This window comes from Aptenodytes forsteri, unplaced genomic scaffold, assembly GCF_000699145.1.
Source record: "Aptenodytes forsteri isolate BGI_AS27 unplaced genomic scaffold, ASM69914v1 Scaffold472, whole genome shotgun sequence".
NCBI classification, from domain to species: Eukaryota; Metazoa; Chordata; class Aves; order Sphenisciformes; family Spheniscidae; genus Aptenodytes; species Aptenodytes forsteri.
Genome location: NW_008796038.1, coordinates 93,587 through 116,728, shown reverse-complemented (window position 1 = coordinate 116,728; position 23,142 = coordinate 93,587). Strand labels below are relative to the sequence as shown.

The 23,142-nt window shown below is 55.8% G+C and overlaps 3 protein-coding genes across 3 annotated transcripts in view; all 3 read left to right on the top strand.

Moving 5' to 3' along the window:
- Positions 1 to 10,352, top strand: part of LOC103904104 (deleted in malignant brain tumors 1 protein) — a 28,505-nt gene extending 18,153 nt beyond the window's left edge. The window contains 8 exon segments of the mRNA XM_019473698.1: positions 3,901 to 3,956; positions 5,045 to 5,374; positions 6,882 to 7,211; positions 7,580 to 7,903; positions 8,738 to 9,022; positions 9,227 to 9,556; positions 10,043 to 10,162; positions 10,300 to 10,352. Coding sequence (XP_019329243.1) covers positions 3,901 to 3,956; positions 5,045 to 5,374; positions 6,882 to 7,211; positions 7,580 to 7,903; positions 8,738 to 9,022; positions 9,227 to 9,556; positions 10,043 to 10,162; positions 10,300 to 10,352 — 1,828 coding nt within the window.
- Positions 10,353 to 10,358: 6 nt separating this feature from the next.
- On the top strand, positions 10,359 to 17,159 carry LOC109279654 (scavenger receptor cysteine-rich domain-containing group B protein-like). Its single transcript, XM_019473697.1, has 4 exons — positions 10,359 to 10,446; positions 16,188 to 16,534; positions 16,660 to 16,966; positions 17,086 to 17,159. Exons 1-4 carry the CDS (start codon positions 10,359 to 10,361, stop codon positions 17,157 to 17,159), a joined length of 816 nt encoding a protein of 271 aa, XP_019329242.1.
- A 1,303-nt stretch (positions 17,160 to 18,462) lies between these two features.
- Positions 18,463 to 23,142, top strand: part of LOC103904102 (deleted in malignant brain tumors 1 protein-like) — an 11,527-nt gene continuing 6,847 nt past the window's right edge. Inside the window, 7 exon segments of the mRNA XM_019473696.1 lie at positions 18,463 to 18,778; positions 19,171 to 19,494; positions 20,054 to 20,383; positions 20,653 to 20,982; positions 22,060 to 22,398; positions 23,061 to 23,133; positions 23,135 to 23,142. The exon segment at positions 23,135 to 23,142 is cut by the window's right edge and continues 198 nt beyond it. Coding sequence (XP_019329241.1) covers positions 18,463 to 18,778; positions 19,171 to 19,494; positions 20,054 to 20,383; positions 20,653 to 20,982; positions 22,060 to 22,398; positions 23,061 to 23,133; positions 23,135 to 23,142 — 1,720 coding nt within the window.

Here is a 23,142-nt window from a genome sequence, read left to right as displayed (position 1 = left end):
GGTGGGGCTAGACTGCCCCGGAGGGTCTGCGAGAGCAGCTGGAGCTGCTTGGCTGCCTGTGCCGGATCCAGAACCGCAAGAATCCTCAGGGGCTCTGGGGTGGATCTGAAGGGCTGCCAGGGCGTGTAGCAGCCCAAATGTCCAGGGATGGTGGTGCTGGGGAGTCCTACAGCCTGGCTGCGGGGAGAGGGGCATCAGGTGTGTTGGAGAAAATCATGTAATTGCCAGCATCAGGCCACTTATACTAAAAATTTTCAAGCTGTGAGCTTCTTCCACCTCTGTTATGGCTGATGGATTTTCCCCAGCTCAAGTTATTCTCTGGGATCTCTTCTTTACCTTTATCTAGGCAGAGTTTGCAATAGATTAATTCATCATTGAAGGGAAGGATGAGAGATTTCGGATGCTTCAGCTCAGCAGAAGATGCTGAGATGTGAAGGCCAAGGGGTAGCACAAGATGAGTCCGCATTGCATCAGCCGTGGTGGGCTGAACCATGGAGATGTTGGCACGTGCAGACCCCAGTCATTTGCAAAAACCCCGAGTGCTCAAGTGCAGATACCTGTGCTGGGCTGCCATTACAGTCACTGGGAGCAGTCAGCCGAGAAAAATGAGCCACACAAGAAGATCCTGATGGCTTCTCCCATTGCATCCCCCACCTTGCAGAGAACAGTTCGTGACGCTCAGCTCTTGGCACATACATGACCTCTTCGCACTCCCTGGAAGGTGCAAGCAAGTTTGGAGACTGCGAGGCAGTCACAGGATAGTGTTTCCAACTGCTTGCCCATGAATAACAAGGCGATTTTCTGCCATCTAGCTATGCATCTGTGCAATGCAATGCAACGAAATTCATGGTGCACCATGTCTGGCTTTGAATGTTTTCCTTTTCCAGTTGGCAGCTGCAAATGAGTTCTCCAAAATCGTCATTTCTGTGTGCTGCAGCAGCCAAAAAAACCCAACAAAATGTTGCAAACCCTAAGAAGAGCATTGAGGGCAAGGCAGGGGGTATAATTTTGCTGTGACGTACAACCCTGGTTCTTCCACATCTTTTGTAGTGTGTGTAGTGCTGGTCGCCATGTCTCAGGAAGGGTGTACTGCAAGTACAAGGTCCAGAGGCTGCACAAAGGGCTGGGAGCTTCTGGAAGCTGCTGCCTCGGGGAGAGTTGCGGGGGCTGATGCTGTCAACTAGTTCAAAGAGAAATGAGGCAAAAGTGTGAACAATGTGTCTAAAAGCAGATGCTAAAGGGAACGTGCTTAACGCAAGAAGTCTAGATGCTGGGAGGCTGGAGGCCATCAGACGTGGCCTGGTTTGCATGTTGACCCTGTCTCCTGTGCCACTTATGGGGTGGGTTGGATCAAACACTTCTCAGACCCAGTGGGAAATATTGTGTAACTTACCTTTAGCTCTTACTTAGGAGTTAAAGTAAGAGTTAAAGGTAAGTTACACAATGATCTCTTGGTCAAATACTTGGTCAAATTGGGCATCCCCCAACCCCAAACTTGCTTCCGTGTCTCTGCTTCACAAGGACCCTTAAAAATGGGTCCGTGAGGGATGTCAGCAGGGCTTGCAGTCTAAGTCTCTCCAGGCTGCGATGCCTGCAAAGCTCTTGCACCCTCCCACCGCTGACAGCATGAACACACAAACCCCTTTTCACTTGCACTGAACAAATGCGGTGAGGGTTGGGTTTCAAAATGCAGCTGCTGGGATAGCAATGCTGAAAGTGGAGCAAGGTTTGGTTCCCCCCCCCCGGTGTACTGTCTTACTAGCCAAAAATGATTTGTTTACCCTGGACATCAGTGATTTCATGAGCATCATGCATTTCATATCTTGCAAGACTTCACAACCCAGCCCATCGTATGCAAGCCTACAGGGATGCAACTCACTCGGTTCTTCTGGCTTCACAGTTATTGCATTGTGCTTACGATGGAGCTGTTGGACTATCCAGGCTCATGTTTCCAGGTTAAAGGGTACTAGTAGCTGTGCAAGCAAATCACGGGGGCAAGACGTCATGCCTCCATGCTGCGTCACGCCAAGGGCTACACCTTAATTAACTGGGGGGGGTGGGGGTGGGTGACAAACCTTCCTGCAGCCCCTAAGATGATGTTCAGACTACAGGGAGCTGGAGGTGGGCAGAGAAGCCTTCGGGGCTCCTCTTCTTGGCATGAGCAATGAATTGAAAAGATGGGGGAAGCTCTCTTTAGGAAAGGCTTAAACTTTGCAGCAACAAAAGGCTGAAAATTAATGGTCGTCTTCCACCGTAAAGCAGTAAGGATTTTATACAGGGGCCAGGGTGTATCCATCTGAGCAACGTGGACCGCGTGGGGCCAGAAACTGCCCTCTCCAAGTGCCCGGCTCAGCCCTGGGGTGCAGGCTCCTGCCACAGTGGGGAAGATGCCAGTACTGTGTGCACAGGCAACCCTTCCCCGGGGCCATGTTCACCGCTGGGAGCAGCACGGAACATCCTTTCAGGACTGCTTTTTTGCTGAGACTCTTTATATTTGGTTCAGCTCGCCTTGCACAGCCGTGGGAGCCTGTGGCCCTGGGGAGCTGGCAGCCCAGCATGGACTGAGTGGGATGTAGCCGTTTCCCATCTCATGGTCATAAAGAGGGGTGGTGTGCCCCACGGGGTCGTCTCAGAAATGTCGATGCCTGCTGTTCATTGTGACTAGTGTAGCGGGGGCTGCAGGCTGGATTTGAGTGGAGACAGCCCAGGGAGGGGGTTTGAGGAGAGGACTCATCTCTGGAGGATGGGTGACCTTCCTCCCTGGCCAGAAGCTGAGAAGGGAAAGGGGCTGCAGCTGTGCCCAGCTCCATCATCTCTGATGATGGCACGGCCAGGAGCCCACTCGGTCCAGTGTCCTGGTCCCAGGGCTCGGCGATGCTCTGCTTTCCTTGCACCAGCCCCAGGGTGCGGGCAGGCTCCTTGCCCCGTAGCCATGCCTCCAGCCCCAGCCTTGGGAGGCAAAAGCCCGCAAGTCATCCCAGAGTCCCTGTGACAACCCATTCTGCTGCTTGCAGGTGACAAGACTATTCTCTGAAAACCCGAATTACAGTACAAGCATGGGGTTGTTTAGCACAAACCCGGGGGGTTTATGCTAAACCATCGCCCGCCTCAGAGATCAGTCTGTAAATTCCCCAAATTCCCTTAAACTCAGGACAAGAATCAAAACAATGGGGGTGCCCAAAACCTGAGCGTGTTTGCAGCTTAATCTCAGCAGCTACGGCATGGTTTCTGGACCACCCTCCCTTATTCTTTATATTATGTGATACTCCCAGAATATAGGCTGTGCATTTTATATGCCTGATGGCTTCATCGACGTGACTTTGGGACAGTCTCCAGCCAGAGCATGCTATTCAATGTACACAACCCGTCAAAACTCCTTATTTTCGCAGGGGAAAGGAGGCTTCTTGCCCTCCACAGGCACCCTGGGGATATCTCTGTATAGCGGGGGTTCACCTTTGGACACCTGCAAGATGAGGCTCGGCTTTTCCCGAGGGTGCAAACCTCCGTAAATGAGCGTTGCAAACCCTCCTGCTGCTGGATCCGCAGCCCGGAGCTGGCTGGGGACTGGGGAGGTGGGGATGAAACAGGGCAGACGCAGCTGGGAACAGGGGGAGCCTCCTAGCAGACATGGGTGCTGGGGGGGGGGCACTTAAACCACTTAAAACCAGAGGGCAAAATCCTGGGGACAGCAGGGAGGAGGGGTCAGTGTAGGAGGAGGGATGAGCGCCAGGCAAACACGGGGCACGTTGCTGCAGAGGAGGGGACAAAGCTGCTCTCGCCACCTTCCCAGAAGTGACAGCACCCAGCTCAGCTTGCAGCTCGCACTGGGACGGTCACCTGTCCTACGGCGTATGTGACAGGCATGGGGTTTTCAGGACGTTGCCTCCTGTCCCTGCACAGCAACCTGGCTGGCTTTGCCAGAGCAGGGCTCCTCATCTACCTGGCGTGCCTCTGCGGTGAGTGGCTCTTGCATGGGGAAGGAGCATCCTAAGAGAAAGACGGGGTCGGAGATCTGCAGGAATGGGGGGGACTGGGCTTGCAGATGGATGGGGCAAAGCCTCCTTCGACCCACCAGACTTTAAAAGGAAGAGAAAGCGATGGATGGGGAAGGAGACCTCGTTAGCGGGGTAATTATCCTGGCCTCTGCACTACTGCCTTTGCACAGAGCGGTTGGGAAATGCCTGGAGCCTTACCAACCGGTGACAGTCAGAACCAGAAAGTGCTTATTTGTCTTGGCCACCTCTTCAGGGCCAGCCAGTTCGTTTACAAAGGGCACAAAGTCCTCTTCCCCCCAGCACAAACAGGAGCATTTATTCTGCTCTGCGACGTGCAGACACGAAGACTTTCCAGGAGGTGACAAATTGTGCTGCAAGTGGGATGCCAAGGAGCTTTTCTTATTTTTTTTCTGCTTCTGCCTGCCTTGTTTTGCATCCCATTCTCCAGCGGATGCTGCAGCCTCTACCCAGACCCCAACCTCGGCATTCCAGAGTGGCTCAGCCACTCCAGCGCTTACTGCCATGGCGATTAAACACCTCATATTTACCTTTCTTGCTGTAGTTTCAGCCCATGTAATGCCCTCCTTTAAGACACAGCTCCACTTGGCTAGGGACCCTGGGCTAATTTGCTGTGCAGGCTCTATCACATCATGGAAATCACTAATTAAAGCATCAGGCTGCACACAGACAGACCCCCCCACCCCTTTCCATGGGGTGGCTGGCAGCTGCTCTCTACATACAGTTTCCCGGAGTTTTCAGTCTAGCCGGCAGTGTTTTCCTTTTAATTTATTGGGAATACTAAGCAAAAAAATATCCGAAGCCCCTTTAAAGATAATTGTCTTTCAAAAAGGGGGTTTGCAGAGCATTTTCTCTCCTGGACTTGGATATTTTGTTTTTTTTTTGGTTTGTCTTTGAGCCAAAGGAGAAGCACGTCCATGATTCACGTAAGCCATTGCCGTTCGCAGAGGCTCCATGAAGCTCATGCAAGCAACACAGCCTTTCCCGGTGCTGTTCTTCCACACCAGACCCTCTCCGTATCCCTCTTGCAGACCTGGTTGCTTCCCAGCGGGTTCCCCTCCGCCTGTCAGATGGCCCACACCGCTGCGCCGGCAGGGTCGAGGTCTTCTACGAGAACCAGTGGGGAACGGTGTGCGATGACTACTGGGACCTGGAGGATGCTGGCGTGGTGTGCCGGCAGCTGGACTGCGGCACGGCACTGTCAGCCCCCGGGGCCGGGCATTTCAGGGCAGGGTCTGGTCCCATCTGGCTGGACGACGTCAACTGCATGGGAACGGAGGTCGCCCTGTCTTACTGCAGGATGAAGGGCTGGGGAAAGAACAACTGCCACCATGGTGAAGATGCCGGTGTGGTGTGCTCAGGTAACGCCCTGTGGAAATCATGGGGTGGAGGGGGATGATGACACGTGGTCCACAAAGCAACTCCCTCGCAAGGAGTGGTGCCCCGCAGTTTTCCAAAACCTCCCTGCGGCACAGAGCACCCACGGCCCCAGCAAGGGATGGTTTTGTGGTTTGTCCCATACAAGGGACTGCAGGCTAGGGAGCAATTTGGGAAGCAGGCTTGGAAATATTATCTGTGCTAACTCCACCTTCCTGAGATGCTGAACCACCTCTGGGGGAGGCACAGGGACCCCTTGCACACCACACCCCTCCGCAGTAAGCAGGACCCCACGTGCCTTGCTTTGGCTGCGTGTTTTGGGGACACGGGCAGAACTAGAGACCCGTCGTGTTTTGCAGGCCAGCACTGTGAGACACAGCCTTAGGCAGGGGAGGGAACGGCCAGGAGGAGACACCCAGATTCCTCCTCCCTATCACCAACACGAGAGACAGGATGGTTTCCATGCCCCTGCCTCTGGCAAGCTGCAATCAGCTAGAAAACACTATTTTATGGCCACAAACTGTGAGGCGCCAAAAGCTTGGAGCTCCAAAAGCTTGGAGCTTTGGTGGCTGGTCGAGGTGCAGGTGCTCACGGCAATTGGAAGATCCACCGGTGTCAGAATTGTCCCAACAGACATGGGTGTGCTGAGCCCCCTTGGTTGTCACTTTCACCTGCAAAGAAGACGTAGTGCCCCATGAACACCAGGAAAAAAGCTTTCCTCCTTCTTCTGTCCCGGCATCCTCAGGATCTCCAGCCACAGCTGGAAAGGCCACAGGTTGCTGGGACCATCGGATTCGTATCGGTTTCACAGCCGCAGCCAAGGGCTGGGCAGCAGACACCTGGGTGGGTGCTTGTCCCCCTTGTCCCATCTCCTACAACATGCCATGCTGGCACTCTTCAGCACACAGGTCCATGAAAATAAGGAACAGCAGGGATAACAGGAAGGGAACAATGCCTTTTGGGCAGCACGCAAAAAGTGCACTCGTGTGGGCACCAAGGAGGGAGGGGAAGCACTGGGCTGGGTGCTAGATGCTCCTAGCAAGGTCCCAACCCACCACGCTATGGGGACCAGTAGCCCACGGGCTGTGCAAAGATGGGGGTGGGGGTGGGGCTGAAGTCTTTTCGAAGAAGGGGCAGTGGCAACGGGGGTCTGCAGAAAGCCTCTCCCTTTGGGGGCTGCTGCGGTCACATGAGGGGTTCATGGATGGCCACCCAGGAGGACTCAAAAAAAGGATTGCAGCTGTTCATGGTTTGCTTGTGCTCATGTTGAATGTGCGTGGGCTCTGAGGTTGCACAGCTGGTTTTTCCCACAGCAGAGATGTTTAGCCCCAAACTTTAGATATTCCTCAATGGCTCTTTGTGGACATGGGAACCCCCCTGTGCAAAACACAGGGGAGCACCCTCCAGCACGGGTCTCACCATGGTGGCAAGAAGAAGCACCTTGGGGGAGACCTGGTCTGATGCTCCCCTTGTATCTCATGTCACGAGCAGGCACAGCCACCAACACACCAGCTCATCTGCGCCTGGAGAATGGCCCCAGCCGCTGCGCAGGGCGCGTGGAGGTGCTGCACCACCATCAGTGGGGGACAGTGTGCGACAACGGCTGGAGCCTGGTTGAGGCAGTGGTGGTCTGCCGGCAGCTGGGCTGTGGGACGGCCGTCTCTGCCCTGGGCTTGGCTCACTTCGGGCAGGGGTCCGGCCACATCTGGCTGGATAATGTGAACTGTACAGGGACAGAAGCTGCCCTCTCCGAATGCCAGGCCAGGCCGTGGGGATCCAACAGCTGTGACCACCGGGAAGATGCTGGTGTGGTGTGCTCAGGTGGTCCATGTTATTTGGAATGAGTACCGTGCGGGTTGGGGTGCAGGATCAGCTCAATCGAGTCCCAGGTACTACTGACCTCAGGACCCCCCATACTCACTGCTGACCCCAGGACCCTCCCATAGTCACTGTTGACCCCAGGACCCTTTGTCAGGCTCCAAGCCCCAAGCTCTGGAGCTGCGACCCCTCTTTATCCACCCCAATGAGAAGCAAATCCCAAGCCAGCCCTGTCGGTGTAGCAGATGGAGTCTGCACGCACGGAAGGGATGCTCTGATTTTCCTGCGGCTTAGCACGTTGCAAAGCCCAGCTGGAGCCGTGGATGACAGTCAGGCATGAACATGACCCTTTGCACCCTTCACAGAACCAGACACTTCGGGACAGCTCCCACTGCGGCTGGCAAACGGCTTGAACAGCTGCCTGGGGAGAGTCGAGGTCTTTCACGACCAGAAGTGGGGGACCGTGTGCGACGACACCTGGGACCTCCATGCCGCCGCCGCCGTGTGCAGGCAGCTGGGCTGCGGGATGGCGCTGTCAGCACCAGGCTCAGCTCATTTTGGGCCAGGTTCGGATCCCATCTGGCTGGACAGTGTTCACTGCACGGGGACCGAGTCCGCCCTCACTGAGTGCGAGCTGAGCAGCTGGGGAGAGCACAACTGTGGCCACAGCGAGGATGCTGGCGTGGTGTGCTCAGGTAACACCAAGCTGCAGGGACTGGGACGGGTGAGCCAGGATGGTTGGTGTCTATCCCAGGAGGGACTTGACAGGTGCTGGAGCTGCTGTTCTACCCCAGGGCTGTGCCAGCTCTCTCCTCTCTGCTCATTCTTCCCAATCCCCAGCATCAGAGCAGAAGTCAGCTTTCACCCAGCCACTTGGCTTGGAGTTGAGCAAAAATGCCACGCTGCCTAGACAGGAGTTGTGCACCTAACTCATTGATTTAATCTAGACTATGTCCCTCTAGCTCATCAGTGATGATGCCCATCAATGATGGGCAAAGCCTTGCTTAAAAAAAAAATATCCAGGCGCACCTTTCCTAGACACAGGAGTCAAGTGCCACCAGGGAGGTGGGTGTGGGTCTCCCACGAGCCCCATCTCACAGATACCAGCCCTGTGGTGACGTTGCTTATTAAGGCATCTCGTACAAGGGGCTAGAGTAAGGCAATCCATCCCTGGTCACGGGTGCTGGTGGCTTGCCTTCAGCAGGGCACCGGAAAAAAATGCCCGGGAGCAAGTCAGAAGCTCTCATCGCCATGAGGATGCCTACGGAGAATGGGCAAGTGTGTGGGTGTGCAAAGCAGTGTGCAGACCCATGGGCAGATGCACGCAAGCTTCTGGCCACCATCCTCTCAGGCTCTCTGTCCCCATGCTATGCATTCGAGCCAGCAAAGGTGCAGCAGGCACAGGCAGCACATTGCATACACGCCTGTCCCCATGCACATGGGTGCCTTGCACACCCCTCTGAGGCTCTCTGCCCCTGTGGGTTCAGAGGGGCCGTCTCACCTTCTTGCGCTCTTCCTTGCAGGCACAGACCCCTTGCAGGTGCGGGTGCAGGACGGCCCCGGTCCCTGCGCGGGGCGGGTGGAGGTGCTCTACAACGCTACCTGGCATGGGGTGTGCGGCAGCAGATGGAGCTTGCTGGAAGCTGGGGTGGTCTGCAGGCAGCTGGGCTGTGGGCCAGCCCAGTCAGCACCCGTTGGAGCCCAACTCAGGCAGGGGGACGACCCCTTGCAGGTGCGGGTGCAGGGCGGCCCCGGTCCCTGCGCGGGGCGGGTGGAGGTGCTGGAATGCTCAGTTGCCCCAAAAAGGGTTTTATGTGGGACTGGGAGGCTGGCAGCACTGGTGGGACATCAGTGATGGGAATGACCTTGCAAGGGAGCTGGGAGGGGGAATTGTGCAGCAGGTACAGCTGGCACATGGCATGTATGCCCATCCTTGCACACATGTGCACCTTGCACGCCCCTCTTCATCTGCCTGCTGTGTCAGAGGGGCCATCTCACCCCTTTGCTCCTTCTTGCAGGCACAGACCCCTTGCAGGTGCGGGTGCAGGACGGCCCCGGTCCCTGCGCGGGGCGGGTGGAGGTGCTCTACAACGCTACCTGGCATGGGGTGTGCGGCAGCAGATGGAGCTTGCTGGAAGCTGGGGTGGTCTGCAGGCAGCTGGGCTGTGGGCCAGCCCAGTCAGCACCCGTTGGAGCCCAACTCAGGCAGGGGGACGGCCGCGCCTTGCTGGAGGGGCTCAGCTGCCGGGGGACTGAGTTGCTGCTCCTGGAGTGCCAGCAGAGAGAGATGGGTCTGGGGCCGTGCAGGCAGGGCTTGGCAGCCAGCGTGGTGTGTGCAGAGCAGAAAGGTAAGCACCGGGATCCCCCGTCATCCACTCCGTCTGCATCAGGGCCAACCTGGTGCAGACACATGGTGGGGTAAAGGCTCCTATCTCCATCCCAGCCTTGGCCTCCTCCCAGGCAGGCAGAAGCGTTGCCATAAACCTTTTTGCTGGGAGCCGTCAGGTGGGCAGGGTAGAGGCACCTGAAGGCAGCAGCTGGAAGGCAGCGGAGTGGGACCAACTGGGTGAAGGCATCTCAGTGGGCATGGAGTCCCCGGTGGACACACTCTGTTTGCATTAGCCCAACAGGGGTGGGGTGCCCATGCACCAACCCTCCTGAAGCAGAGCGTGAGCTGTCACTCCTGCCGATGAGGGGTCAGCCCCAGCGCCCAGGAGGGCAGTGAGGGACGATGTTGCAAGTCCCCAAAAACATGCAGCAGAAGGGAAGGGTGAGAGGGGCAGAGAGGGTCAGGCCATCCAACCAACCCCCTCTGAGCTTCACTCTCCCTGCAGACCTTATACAGTCCTGCTCGGTGCTGGCAGGCCTGCTCAGCATGGGGGCAATGGTCTGTGGGACCCTGTTGGTCCTCTACCTGTGGACAAGGTGTGGAAGACAGGCTGGACGCTCCCCAGGTAAGAGCAGGACCACAGCATGTGGTGCACCTGGCCTGCTTGTGGAGCTGGCTGCACTCCTGGCTGGCATGGATGCACCCCAACCTGGGGCTGGGGATTGCACCCTCCATGTACCACCCTGTTCCTTCATTTTGCAGACAAGCCACTTAAAAAGGAGACAGAGGACACCGCGACATCATCAGAGGCATAGGCAGCCATGCTCCTGATGTCGAAGGCAAGGCCCCCTCAGGACCCCAGAAGACCCAGTTCTGTGAAGCCAGAAAAGCAGAGCAGTCACTGCGACGGTCAGCAGAGAGGACCCCTCTGGCAGAACCGAGACCCCTGCCTGTGTGCCCCACAGCCCCCAGATCACTGTGCTGAGCCTCTGTGGGTCCCAGTTCCTCCATGCAGCACCATGAAGTCCCTCAGTCTCCAAGCAAGGTCTTCTCAGAATAACCCCTATCTGGTCCTCCGGGTAGGCTCCAGCATCCTAACCCCATCTGCACAGACTCCTCTTATTCCCAGCCCTACAACCGCTACAATCCCTATTCCCAGCCCTATAGCCCCCTATAATCCCTACAACCCCCTGCAGAGTCATCTGCAGTGGCACCCAGTGTCATCACCCTCACCGCATTCCCAGGAGGATCATACCTTTTCCCCTAATCTCCCATGGAAGTGAGGATTACTTCCTGATCCAGGAGCGAGCAAGCAGGGTGCTCTCCCGCACTGTACGCAACCACCTTTGCAAAATGAGGAGCGCACTTAAAAGCCCATCCAGAACAGGGTGAGGAGTCCCTCACCCATTTTATTTATTCAATCCACTTTTGAATATCAGTAAAAACCCCGAAACCCAAAAGAATGAGAATGCAGCATTATACAGATTCAGGGATATGGAGTGACTTGGTGAGGTGGAAGCGGTGGAAGAACAGGCCCCTTGGTTATAGAGGGACTGTAGATGATCGGGTCAGATACAGGAGACTCAAGATTGCTAACGCTGGGTGAGATACCACCAACAAGGAAGGGTCATGTTCCTGATGGAGCAACCCATGGAGTCAGGTCTGAGCCCCAAACCATCCAACACTTTGGAGAAGCCAAGAGGGGCCATGGTCAGAGGAACGTCCCAGGGCCATGGGGAGGGATTGAAGGGACCACAAGCTTGACCACCAAGGTGACCAACACAAGGTTGTGATGAAGGCGTGCCTTGCGGGACGAGCTGATCTCTGCACAAGGGCATGGAAGGGAAGAGTTGGTGCAAGAGGCAGCAGGGAGAAGACACACCTAATGAAAGAGTCACAGCATGTATTTCAATGCCCTTCAGGTCTAGCCTCCCACCTCTCCTTCCCTCCCAGCCAGCAGCTGGCAGCTGTGACCAATTTGCGTCTTGCTACTTGTCCTAAACCCCAGCAATAGAGCCCCCCTGGCCAGGTGTCTCCTGTCAACGCATGGCCACAAGGTCATCTTCTACTCCTCCATGGACGTCCATCACTCCTGGGACTTCAGGGTTTCTCATCCTCCTGCTAGTACCCAAGCCTTCTCATCTTCTTGCTGACTGCCCCAGAAGACCTGGTCCTCCAGCCTTGCCTGTCCCAAAGTTTACATCAAAGGCCCAGGACTCCTTCTAGCTCTGGGTAGAGTGTCCTCAGAATAGGGGAAAACAGGACCTTGGACCCAGTTTTATGCAATAAAATATCTGCACTGTTTGGAGAAGGTCTTTGTAATAAAGTTGGGATGAGTTGGGGCTCTTCATGGCTCCAACATGCGGGACCAACACCTGCTAGATCCAAGCTCAGGCCATGGGCTGCTCTGCAGAGATGCTCTGCAGGGACTACAGTATCTCAAGAAGGGTTTTTTTCAGACTTCCCAGGGGGACACAACACCCAAATTCAAAAGGAGCAGAAGGGACGTAGGACCATGACTCACTTCCAGAGCGGCTGTTTGTCCAAACTGTGAAAACAGCCCCAGCAGAAAAATCCTTGCCCAGAGCTGTATTGGCCGCGTCAAGCTACGACAGTTCACAGCATTTCCGTGCCGATCGGTGTCGGGAATCTCTTTCCGGCTGGCCTGTTTGTTTGCAAAGAAGGGGAACAAAGTCCTTGGGCTCACTGAACCTCAGTCCAAATGAATACAGTCACCTTTCCTGACTGCTCGACTTTTTATGAGATGAGTTTTGACTCATTTCCAGCCTAATTTTCACCCGCTCATTCTTGTACCTTTGTTTAGTACACTTCTTTTTTTCCTTTTGGTCTTCAGCCCTAGCTCTGCATGCCTCTGGGGTTTGGATTTCTCCTGTTTGATCTTCCTACAGGCAGCAATCTACTCTCCACTCTACTACCCCTCTCAGGTTTTGCCAGGCTGAACAAGTTAAACTCAGCCTGAGACCTTCCTGGCCATGCTGTCCTCTTCCCATTACATACTCCAGTTTTGCTTCTGATTTTTGCACAGACATGGGCAGAACCATCCACCCTGTTTCTGGCAGGGGTCACATCCTTGCCCAATGCAAGCTCCATCTTCAGTGCACCATGAGCACAGCAACCACCTTCGTCTGAACCCTCCCATTCGGAGCAACGAGTGATGCTAATTTGATGACCCTTTTGCAAAACTCATTTTTGCTCTGGCTTCAGGCCCTTTCCTTGCACAACTTCAGCGTGCCACCACGAAGGGATGGGAGGACAGCAAACTCTTCCATCCTCTTGGCATCTCAGGACATGCTTGAGGCAGCGATTTGCAAGGGACATGCCTGGAGTGTCATCTGCATAACAGCAATTGGGAAGCAAACTGCTAATCCAAAAGGGACCCTTGGGGTCTTGCAAGTGCAGCCACAGTAGGATAAGAAAATGGCAGTTCCCCTTGTTTTCCAAATCCGACTGAGCCGTTCAAAGCATCGCAAGGTGGGTGCAAGACCCCTTTCTCATGGTGTCCAGGTTCACCTGATGACAAACAGCTACAGTGCAGGTGCTGGTTCCAGCCTCCACAATAAAGCCATTTCCAGCCTTTAGTAACCTATTTTCTTGCAGTGGATGGTCCCTCACCCCCCAAAACCCAACCAGACACTTTCTAATGAAGCTAATGTAGCTCTATTTCCCCAGTTCTGTGCATAAAGGCTCGATTTGGCTTGTTGAAAGTAGATATCTTGTACCAGGATGCATCAGGGCAGCTGAGGTGCCCTCAGGGGCTGGCACGTATGAGACGGGACCCGAGAGGGTTTTGTTTGCTCCATGTTTTCCTGGAACAGCTTGCCATTTCGCAAGCCGATGACAAGACTGGCTGCTGCATGGGGCAGCGGGTCACCTCCTGGAAGAGCTTCACAGGAGGTGAAGCTCCCAGGGGGGAGCAGGGCGTAGGAAGAGGAGGGCTCACTGCAGAAAACCCAGTTTGCCCTCCCAGTCGGCCAGTGGGACACCGGGCTCAGCTGGCATCTCTCACAAGGACAGTCCACTCCAGCCTCCAGCCCGTGGCCAGGCTTCGAACGTGGGGATGCTGGGCTGTCTCCATCCCTCGTCCAGCCGCCTGGGGGGCAGAAACCAACACAGCTGCGGTGGGGCCAAGAGCATGGGGACCCTCCTCCTGATGGCATGCCTTTGGGGTGAGTGGCATTCGCCTTTGCTGCTGATCACAGGGAGCCCATTGGCTACATCTGCTCCTCTAGCCTGCTCAGCTAGCACTTCGTGGAGTACAGCAGAGGCTGGTCGGGCGTCCTGGCTTTCTCTTGGGGGTCTGGGGCAGGGTGGGAATGGCTTCTGATGGCTTTGGAGGCAAGTGAAAGGGTTTTTTACACTAAGTCGGGAGCTCAGCTATCTCTGCTTCACTCCAAGAGCCATGCATTGCAGGTCTACTTCTGCACACACGGTTTTGCCCCATAATCAAAGGCTTGTTCCCCATAATTTAAGGCTTGTGAGCATTACAAGAGTGGAGGGAAGCATGCCCCATCCTGAAGCTGTCTCTCAGCTGGCCATGGCCTCCTGCCCTGCTTTAATCTTGGCTTATCCCGGGCCGTGCATGGCAAACTCATGGTATTGCAGCATGGAGGGGGCTTGGCCAATCCCAACAGCACTGTGCATTAAGCGGGCGGCTCCCCGTACGTCAGAGGGGTGAGCAAGTAGGGACCCACATTGCCAGGACAAGGCTGGGTTGCTCATGGCTGTGCAGCATAAGGAACTGAATATTTGTTGGGCTAACGGGGCACACAGGCAAGATGCTGGTGAGAGACATGACCCTTGTGCTCAGGCAGAGCTGCGAGGAAGCCACAGACCCTACAGGTCCCTTATCCACAACCATGGTTTGCTCTCAGACGTGGGTGCAAGGCTGGGGAACAGCTCTGCTGCAAAAGCAATGTCATGCCAATGGTTCAACAGCAGCTTTGCTTTGGAAATGGTTAAGAAAGGGCTCAGGGCTTTGCCCAGGCTGCCCCAGCTCAGAGCAGAAGCTGGTTATTTGATTTGGGCACCCTTCTTAGTGCTGTTTCACATTTACAAAGGGCACGAGCAGAAACGCTCATCTTTGGATCAGGTTTGGAGCGAGCAAAATTAGCAACACGCTTTCTCTGCTGGTAGGGATTTTGTTTTAATTTCCAGGATGATTAGTTGCTAAGGCCAGTTTGTACCACTGCCTCTTGGAACTAAAATTTTGCTTTAACTCGCTTGGGTTTTCTCCTTCTTTGGTGATCTATTCACCAACAGTACAATCTTCCCACTTTTTTTTGGAAATCCTGCTCCTGGAAATTTCAGTACGGCATTTTCCTCTTCGACAGTCAGTATCTCCAGTCAGTATCTCCTGGCTGGTTGGAGTCACCTGTGCTGGGACTCGTCCATCCAAGCACAGTAAATGCACATGCGACCGGGCTGTGCTTGCAAGAAACATGCCAAGAAATCTATCAGCTGCTAAGTCTCAGCTGCGGGGCTGATTTATTGCTTATCCCAGGGTAGCCTCATTGCTCCTAGTAAAAATAAGGAAGGAGAGCAAAAGGCGCATGGGGAAAGGATGAACCAGAAGAGCCAGCCATCATCAGGACTGTGCTCTTAGCCCGGGGACAGGAGAGCTTGCAAACTGGAGACCGAATGCCTGCAATGCCTCTGGTTCATCCTCCTCGTAGAAGTGAGTTTTGAGGGGTGGCTTTGCAAAGGGGCTTCATTGCAAAGATGCTTTTGCAAAGATGCTTTATTGCAAAGATGCTTTATTGCAAAGATGCTTTATTGCAAAGATGCTTTCCTGCTCCCCACTGCACAGCCCGAATGAAAGAGCTGAGCTACCCACGCCTGCATGCAGCGTGCCACAGCTGCCCAGATGCTGGCCGTATTTGAATGACTCAGGGATTTGATTTTTAACCTGTTTCGTCCTCTTTCTGGCCCCTGTGACTTCCCAAGTGCTATGTCTGGCCCCTCGCTTGCTGATGGTCAGACCCGCACACAGATCAGTGCCTGAGCACTTTAGAAATCATTATCCATGGTCAAAAAGCTTATTTACACAATGCAATCGTATCCCTCTTGAACTTCTTTTACTGCTGACCCAGTTGAGCTCTCCATGTGACTAATGTCCAGCTACAGCTCCTTTCTGCACAGTCTCCCTTCAGTTAGTGCTCTTGCAAAAGCGTGCCTATGGGACCAGCAGCAGTCTCACGCTGTGGGTCTTGCACATTGCCAAGACCCTTAGTTCAAGCACTTTTCCACTCACCCCTGCAAGCTCGTGGCTCAGCTGGACCCCAAGGCATTACCCACTCTTGATGGTGAAGCTCCATCTTTGCTGCTGGCCGCTTGTACAAAAACTTGCATAAGCTCAAATACCCATTTTTTTCTGCCTATTACATGAGCAAGAAAAGGACTCTTGGGGTGTGGGAGCCCCACTGAGGTTAAGATGGTTAAATTCAGGTGTTTAGATGCAGAGATGGGGCTCAGTTGCCTACAAACAGATGCCCAGGGCACGTGTGGGATGGTCAGTGCCTCCTCTGAAACCCTTTTTGGGGAGCAGGAGCCATCTCAAACATGTGAGCAGCCGAGCCCCATTCACCCCCAGGATTTCAACTCCCCTCCTCTTTCACCTCCTGGCTTTGCAGGCACCGCTGCTGAGAGCCCAGGGGGGCTCCTTCGCCTGGTGGGCGGTCCCGGCCGCTGCGCCGGGCGGGTGGAGGTGCTCCACAACGGGACATGGGGGACAGTGTGCGACGACGGCTGGGGTTCCTCCGAGGGTCGGGTCGTGTGCCGGCAGCTGGGCTGTGGGACGGTGCTGTCGGTGGCACCAGGAACTCGGTATGGAGAAGGGACAGGACAGATCTGGTTGGATGAGGTCAACTGCACCGGGGAGGAAAGGAACCTCTCCGAATGCCGAGCCAGGCCGTGGGGGGAACACAACTGTCACCACGTGGAGGACGCCAGCGTTGAGTGCTCAGGTAGCCCAGGATGGCAGCGATCCAGCTGTGCACTACCTCCATCCCTGCATCCCTTCCTGCTGTACCGACAGTGATGCACAACCGTTCTCCAACTGTTCCCCTTGGGGCACCCGCAGACTCCAGCATCACCGCCCTGGGCACCCTCCAGCTGCTCAATGGCCCCAACCGCTGCGCCGGGAGGGTGGAGGTGCTCCACAACCACATGTGGGGGACGGTCTGCGACGATGGCTGGGACCTGGTGGACGCGGCAGTGGTGTGCCGGCAGCTGGGCTGTGGCACAGCGCTGTCGGCCACCAGCGGGGCTCACTTTGGGAGGGGCCACGATCCCATCTGGTTGGATGAGGTGAACTGCACCGGCACTGAGGACACCCTCTTCGACTGCCAGGCCAGCGCGTGGGGGGACAACAACTGCTTCCACGGGGAGGATGCTGGAGTGATATGTTCAGGTAACTCACCTCAAGGTGCAAGAGGGGTCAACATCAGACTTTCAGGGTTTCCTAAGGGATCGTGGGATAGCTCCTGCATTCTCCCCCAAGGCTGCTCGTCTGCGGCATCCCCTTTGCAGTGCTGGGAAGCACCTGCAGCACGCAGGCAGGCAAGTCGCCCTGCAAAGCCCTCACCCACCTCCTGCTGCCGTGAATCCAGTGCTAAGCTGCAGGAACAGCAAAGGGCCATTCGTTTGCAGTCGCATGCATGAATTACCGAGGACCTAACCCAAAGCCTGGTTTGCCTTGGGGGCAACTAAGCTGTACCATGCAAAGCTTTCTGCAGGCATAACTCACCGTCCCCAGTTCCTCCCCATCCAGCCAGGCCAGGTCTGTCTCAACCCATTGTCCACGATGCAGGGCTTTTGATGGAGTTTTTGATGCATGTGTAGCTCAGCTCTTTCATTTGGGCTGTGCAACAGGGAGCAGGAAAATGACTTTGCAATAAAGTGCTTTTGCAATAAGGTCCTGCACCTGGGTCAAGGCAATCCCCACTGCCAATACAGGCTGGGGGATGAAGGGATTGAGAGCAGCCCTGCCGAGAAGGACTTGGGGGTACTGGTGGATGAAAAGCTGGATATGAGCCAGCAATGTGCACTCGCAGCCCAGGCGGCCAACCGTATCCTGGGCTGCATCTAAAGAAGTGTGGCCAGCAGGTCGAGGGAGGTGATTCTGCCCCTCTACTCTGCTCTGGTGAGACCCCTCCTGGAGTACTGTGTCCAGCTCTGGAGCCTTCAGCACAGGAAAGACATGGACCTGTTGGAGCTGGTCAGAGGAGGGTCACAAAAATGATCAGGGGGATGGAACACCTCTCCTGTGAGGAAAGGCTGAGAGAGTTGAGGTCGTTCAGCCTGGAAAAGGCTCTGCGGAGACCTTAGTGCAGCCTTTCAGTACTTAAAGGGAGCTTAATAAGAAAGATGGCTTTTTAGTAGGGCCTGTCGCGATAGGACAAGGGGTAATGGTTTTAAACTAAAAGAGGGGAGAATCAGACTACATATAAGGAAGAAATTGTTTACGATGAGGGTGGTGAGACACTGGAAGAGGTTGCCCAGAGAAGTGGTGGATGCCCCATCCCTGGAAACATTCCAGGTCAGGTTGGACGGGGCTCTGAGCAACCTGATCTAGTTGAAGATGTCCCTGCTCATTGCAGGGGGGTTGTACCAGATGACCTTTAAAGGTCTCTTCCAACCCCCCTTCTATCATTCTATGATAAGATGACTTTGCAGTAAGGTGTCTTTGCAATAAGGTGACTTTGCAATAAAGTGTCTTTGCAATAAAGCCCCTTTGCAAAGCCACCCCTCAAAATTCACTTTTAAGAAGATGTTGAACATTACGGGCACTCGGTCTCCAGTTTGGGCACTCACCGCGCACGGAGGATGCTCAGGCTGGAGCAGAAGCAGCCGTGGCTCTCCCGGTGCACCTACCCTTGCGTGTCATTGGCAGCTTCACAGATGTCCATGGCCACCAAGCTCCGCCTGGTCAACGGTTCGACGCACTGCGAAGGCAGGGTGGAGATCACCCATGACGGCACCTGGGCAGCCCTGTGTGACGAGGGCTGGGGTCTGGCCGAGGCTCGAGTAGTGTGCAGGCAGCTGGGCTGTGGGAGAGCACTGTCAGCACCCGGCGGATTCCATTTTGGGCAAGGACCTGGGCAAATGTGGCCTGACAGCGTGAGCTGCGTAGGGACGGAGACTGCCCTCTCTGCATGCAAGACAAAGCCCCGGGGCAATGGCACTTGTCACCATGGGAGAGAAGCTGGCGTGGTGTGCGCAGGTAACCCTCTTGGGAACAACACAGCACGAGAAGTGGGGGGGGTCTTGGTCCATCACCTTGATTTTCCACCTCTGCAAGCAGCCCTAGACAATGTGCCCTCTTCATGGGCGTTTTCATCACGGGGGGTCGTGGGATGTCTGGGGGGGGCTGGAGAAATTTTGGGTGTCCTCCTGGAGGGGTTGGTGCCGATGCCATTGAGTGGGATGCTGCTGTGGTGCAGCTTGCAGCCTCTTGCCCCTCTGCCAGCAGGCACTGGGGATCAGCCATCTCCTTTCTGCGGTGATTGGATGAGCCTGCAGTACTTGGTGCAACAACCTGAGAAGGTGCCAGGGCAGTTTTCCTTACCCGGGGGTCGCAGTGTGCTGGCCCTTCCCCATATTTCCCTCTTTTAGGTAATTCAGAGGGCGACCAGGTTCGGCTGGTGAACTATGGCAGCCGCTGCGCTGGCAGGGTTGAGGTCTTCCATAACAAGAAGTGGGGGACCGTGTGCGATGACAACTGGGACCTGCTGGACGCCGAGGTCGTCTGCCGGCAGCTGGACTGCGGGCGAGCACTGTCAGCCCCCGGGGGGGGTCAGTTCGGGCGAGGGGATGGCATCATCTGGATGGACGAGACAAACTGCACGGGGATGGAGAGCACGCTGTCCGCCTGCCGGGCCCGGCCGTGGGGCATTAATAATTGCTACCACGGGGAAGATGCTGGCGTGGTTTGCTCAGGTGACCAATGCTCCTTCGGTATTGGTCCATGCAAGGTGGCAGGAGGGGGTGTGTGTCATGACAGCAGGTCTGTACCCCCAGGTAAGACTGGGGATCAGCATCAGCAGCCAGGGGGGTTTTCCCAGACCCTCTCTGCACCTGATGGTCCCATCGGAGGGCTGCTCTTCCCATTCCAAGGTGTTTATTTAAGGCGGTGGGAGGTATTCCTGCAGGGATCCCTATTTCCCACCCCTCTGGGAACCTGCCAGCTCCAACAAAAGGACCAACTTGTTGGGAGAAGCTCGGCGAAAGCAACCTGCCTGGCAAGCAGTTCTTGCAGGGAGTGGGGCTCGGGTCCAGGAGGATGTAGTACCAGCGCAGACCACCCTCTGCAGGGAGATGCTCTGGTGCAGGGTGCTCCTGGGGGGAGTTTCGGGTGGTGGTGGGAAGCCCTCCTGTTCTCCCCTCCTCTGTGCTTTTTGACAGCTTGAAAAGGGGACGGGAGCTTAATTGCAATAGGATAAGCATGGAGGGAAACCGGCCGCCGTCTGAAGGCATTAATAAATCTGCACGTTTGCAGACTCGATCATCCCCGAGCCAGCTCATCTCCAGCTGGCAAACGGCTCGCACCGCTGCGCCGGCAGAGTCGAGGTGTTTCACCAGGAGGAGTGGGGAGCTGTCTGCGACCGTGGCTGGGATAAGCAGGACGCTGAGGTCGTGTGCCGGCAGCTGGGCTGTGGGACGGCACTGCCGGCATTAGAGGGGGCAGACTTTGGCACCGGACCTCAACGCATCTGGCTGGACAACGTGAACTGCCAGGGGACGGAGCCAGACCTTACGAAATGCCGGGCAAGCCCATGGGGAGAGAGCAGCTGCAGCCACGGAAAGCACGCCAGCGTGGTATGCTCAGGTGGGTTTCACTCCAGCACCAGCAGTAGGTCAGGATGCACCGGTAATTTCCCCCATCCCAGTTGGGAGCAAGATGCCAGCTTCACCCTACTTGCTGCTGGGTCAAGTACCCTTAAACCCTTTGAGAAGTTCCTCCATGAGTTGGGGATGAGATGCTGCGGGTTCAGAGGAGATGTGACCACACAGCACCGGCTACGTGCCAAAACGCAGGGTCCTTCCTCCTCCCATGAAGTGGCTGGATGCTCTGAACATCTCCCTGACTGTTTGCAGGTTCGGCTGTTTCCACCTTTGCCCCTGTCCGGCTGGTGGATGGCCCAGGTCGCTGCGCCGGGAGGGTCGAGGTGTTTCACAATGAGAAATGGGGGACAGTGTGTGATGACAGCTGGGACTTCGTGGATGCCAAAGTGGTGTGCCGGCAGCTGGACTGCGGGACGGTGGTAACGGCTCCGCGGCGGGCTCACTTCGGGCAGGGACAGGGACCCATCTGGCTGGATGACGTGCGCTGCATGGGGACTGAGGCAGCCCTCTCCGAATGCAGAGCCAAGGGCTGGGGTGTCCATGGGTGCGAGCATGGAGAAGATGCCAGCGTGGTGTGCTCAGGTAACCACTGCCCATCATGGCACCGGGAGCACCGCAGCAAACCCCTTACCACGGTCCTCCTGCACTGGGGTTTGACTCTGCTTTCCCCTGTGGGTGCAAGGGCTTGCGACGCAGGAACAGTTTGCAGCCAGCCTGGAGACCCTATGCTTTGAAGTCAGCCGCTCGTGGTCCATCCTAGTGGAAGAGGGCAGCTGTATGCAGACATTAAAGTCCGAGAAAAGCAAACACTTGCCCATTTGCACAGCTATCGCTAAAAATACGGTCTCTGGCATGCTTTTGGCTGATGTTATTTATCACAAAACCTGGCAGTCAGCATGGGCCAGAGACCATTCCCATCAGGCAGATTACAACATGGCCGCCTATTTCTTCACAGCAGGGCAGACTGCAGTATGAATGGGTCTTCTCCCATTACAGTCAGGGAGGACTCTCCAACATCTTTGGTTGATCCATGGTAGATGTACCCCGTGATGCTCAGAGCTGCGTGAGCCCATGACAGCCCATCTCCCATCCCTCTCCCTCCTCTCCAGCTCTGACTTTCTGCCAGAGGACCCCCGCAGCCCATTTTAGTGACTGTTAAGAAGCTGGGGCTACTGTGTTGCAACCAGGTTGCTTTATATCAGGATGGACTTTGCTTAATATCCGGGTGTCACCGACCGAGACAGCCAGCGTTGAATTCAGTCGCCCCAGCATGGGAAGGTAGCATCTCACCCTAGTTGGGCTAAGAGATCCTACAGGAAAACCTGTGCCCTTCAGGAGCAGCAGCTGGAGGGCAGATGAGGTATCCCAGGAGTCCCAAAATGGCACAAGGACACCTACATCTTGGTGACTGGACCCTGCCCTGTGTGTCTGCTTTAGGAAGGCAAACTATGTAAGGTCCATTGACTACAGTCTGGTCAAGCCCATGCTAGTCAAGCCGTGAGCACCACTTGGGTCAGTTCACATCACACCTCAAAGGTCTGCCCTCTCTGTCGTCGCATGAGCATCCTTGACCCCCAGGGCTGCTCAGCCTCTGGTGTAAACCCGTTGCTGGCAGCTGGAGGTATCTCCTTAACGTGTGTACGCTCTCTGATGTTGTAGGATCAGGCATTTCTGACCTCGGAAGCCTCCGCCTGGTGAACGGCTCAGACCTGTGCTCCGGGAAAGTTGAAGTGTTTCATGATCAGCGCTGGGGGGGCATCTGCACCGATGGCTGGGACCTGGCCGAAGCCCACGTGGTGTGTCGGCAGCTGGGCTGCGGGGCGGCGCACTCAGCCGCTGGGTCTGCCTGGTTTGGGACAGGAGATGGCCTGATCTGGGTGGATGCCGTGGAGTGCACCGGGACGGAGGGGGCCCTCTTCGAATGCAAGGTCAAGTTCTGGGGCGCTGAGAGCTGCAAGTCGAGGGGGCACGCAGGCGTCTCGTGCTCTGCGTCCGCAGGTCAGTGGCGGTGAGTCGGGGATCAGTCCTCCCCTGGGGAAGGCCATGCAGTCTGACCAAATTCACCCATCCAGCTCCTCCTTGTCCTGGCTCAACCACCCCTTGTTTCTGCGGTCCCACCAGGAAGCACAAGTTGTTTTCTGTTTCGAGGGGTACCTGACCCTGGCTTCCCTCAGGCAAAGTGCTTGGAAACACCAAGCCTGGGATTCCCAGAAATCCCAAGCCTGTAAGATGTAGGCTTTCCACCATATGCGCAGAGCCGTGGCACACCAGGGTTGCAGCTGCCTCTGTGGGTTTTTTTTGATCCGTGCTACTGCACAGCCTCTAGTTCTCGGGGAGTCCCTTCTCTTCACCAAGCTATTCCTTGCTCAGGTGCACGATGCGCTTGGTGCCTCCTTGCCTGCTTGTCCCCATAAGGATACTCACATCATGGGAGCTCCTCTGTAACTTGGCCAGGTTCACAATCTACTGGGCATGGTCCTAGCAGGCTTGTCCCAAAAGGTGTTCATGCATGCACACCCAGGGTGCAGTAGTAGCAGAAATGCCACATGCTGGTGGAGACCTTGCAAGACCTCTTGCAAGGGGAGGTCCACCACGTTGCCAGCCACTGGACAGGCAGGCATTTCTGGCCAGGATTTATTGTCCTCCGATTCTGTTTTTAGACTTGGACCCGGGGAGCTCAGAAGCCCTGCGGCTAGTGAACGGCCCGCACCGCTGTGCCGGGAGGGTGGAGGTTGGGTTGGG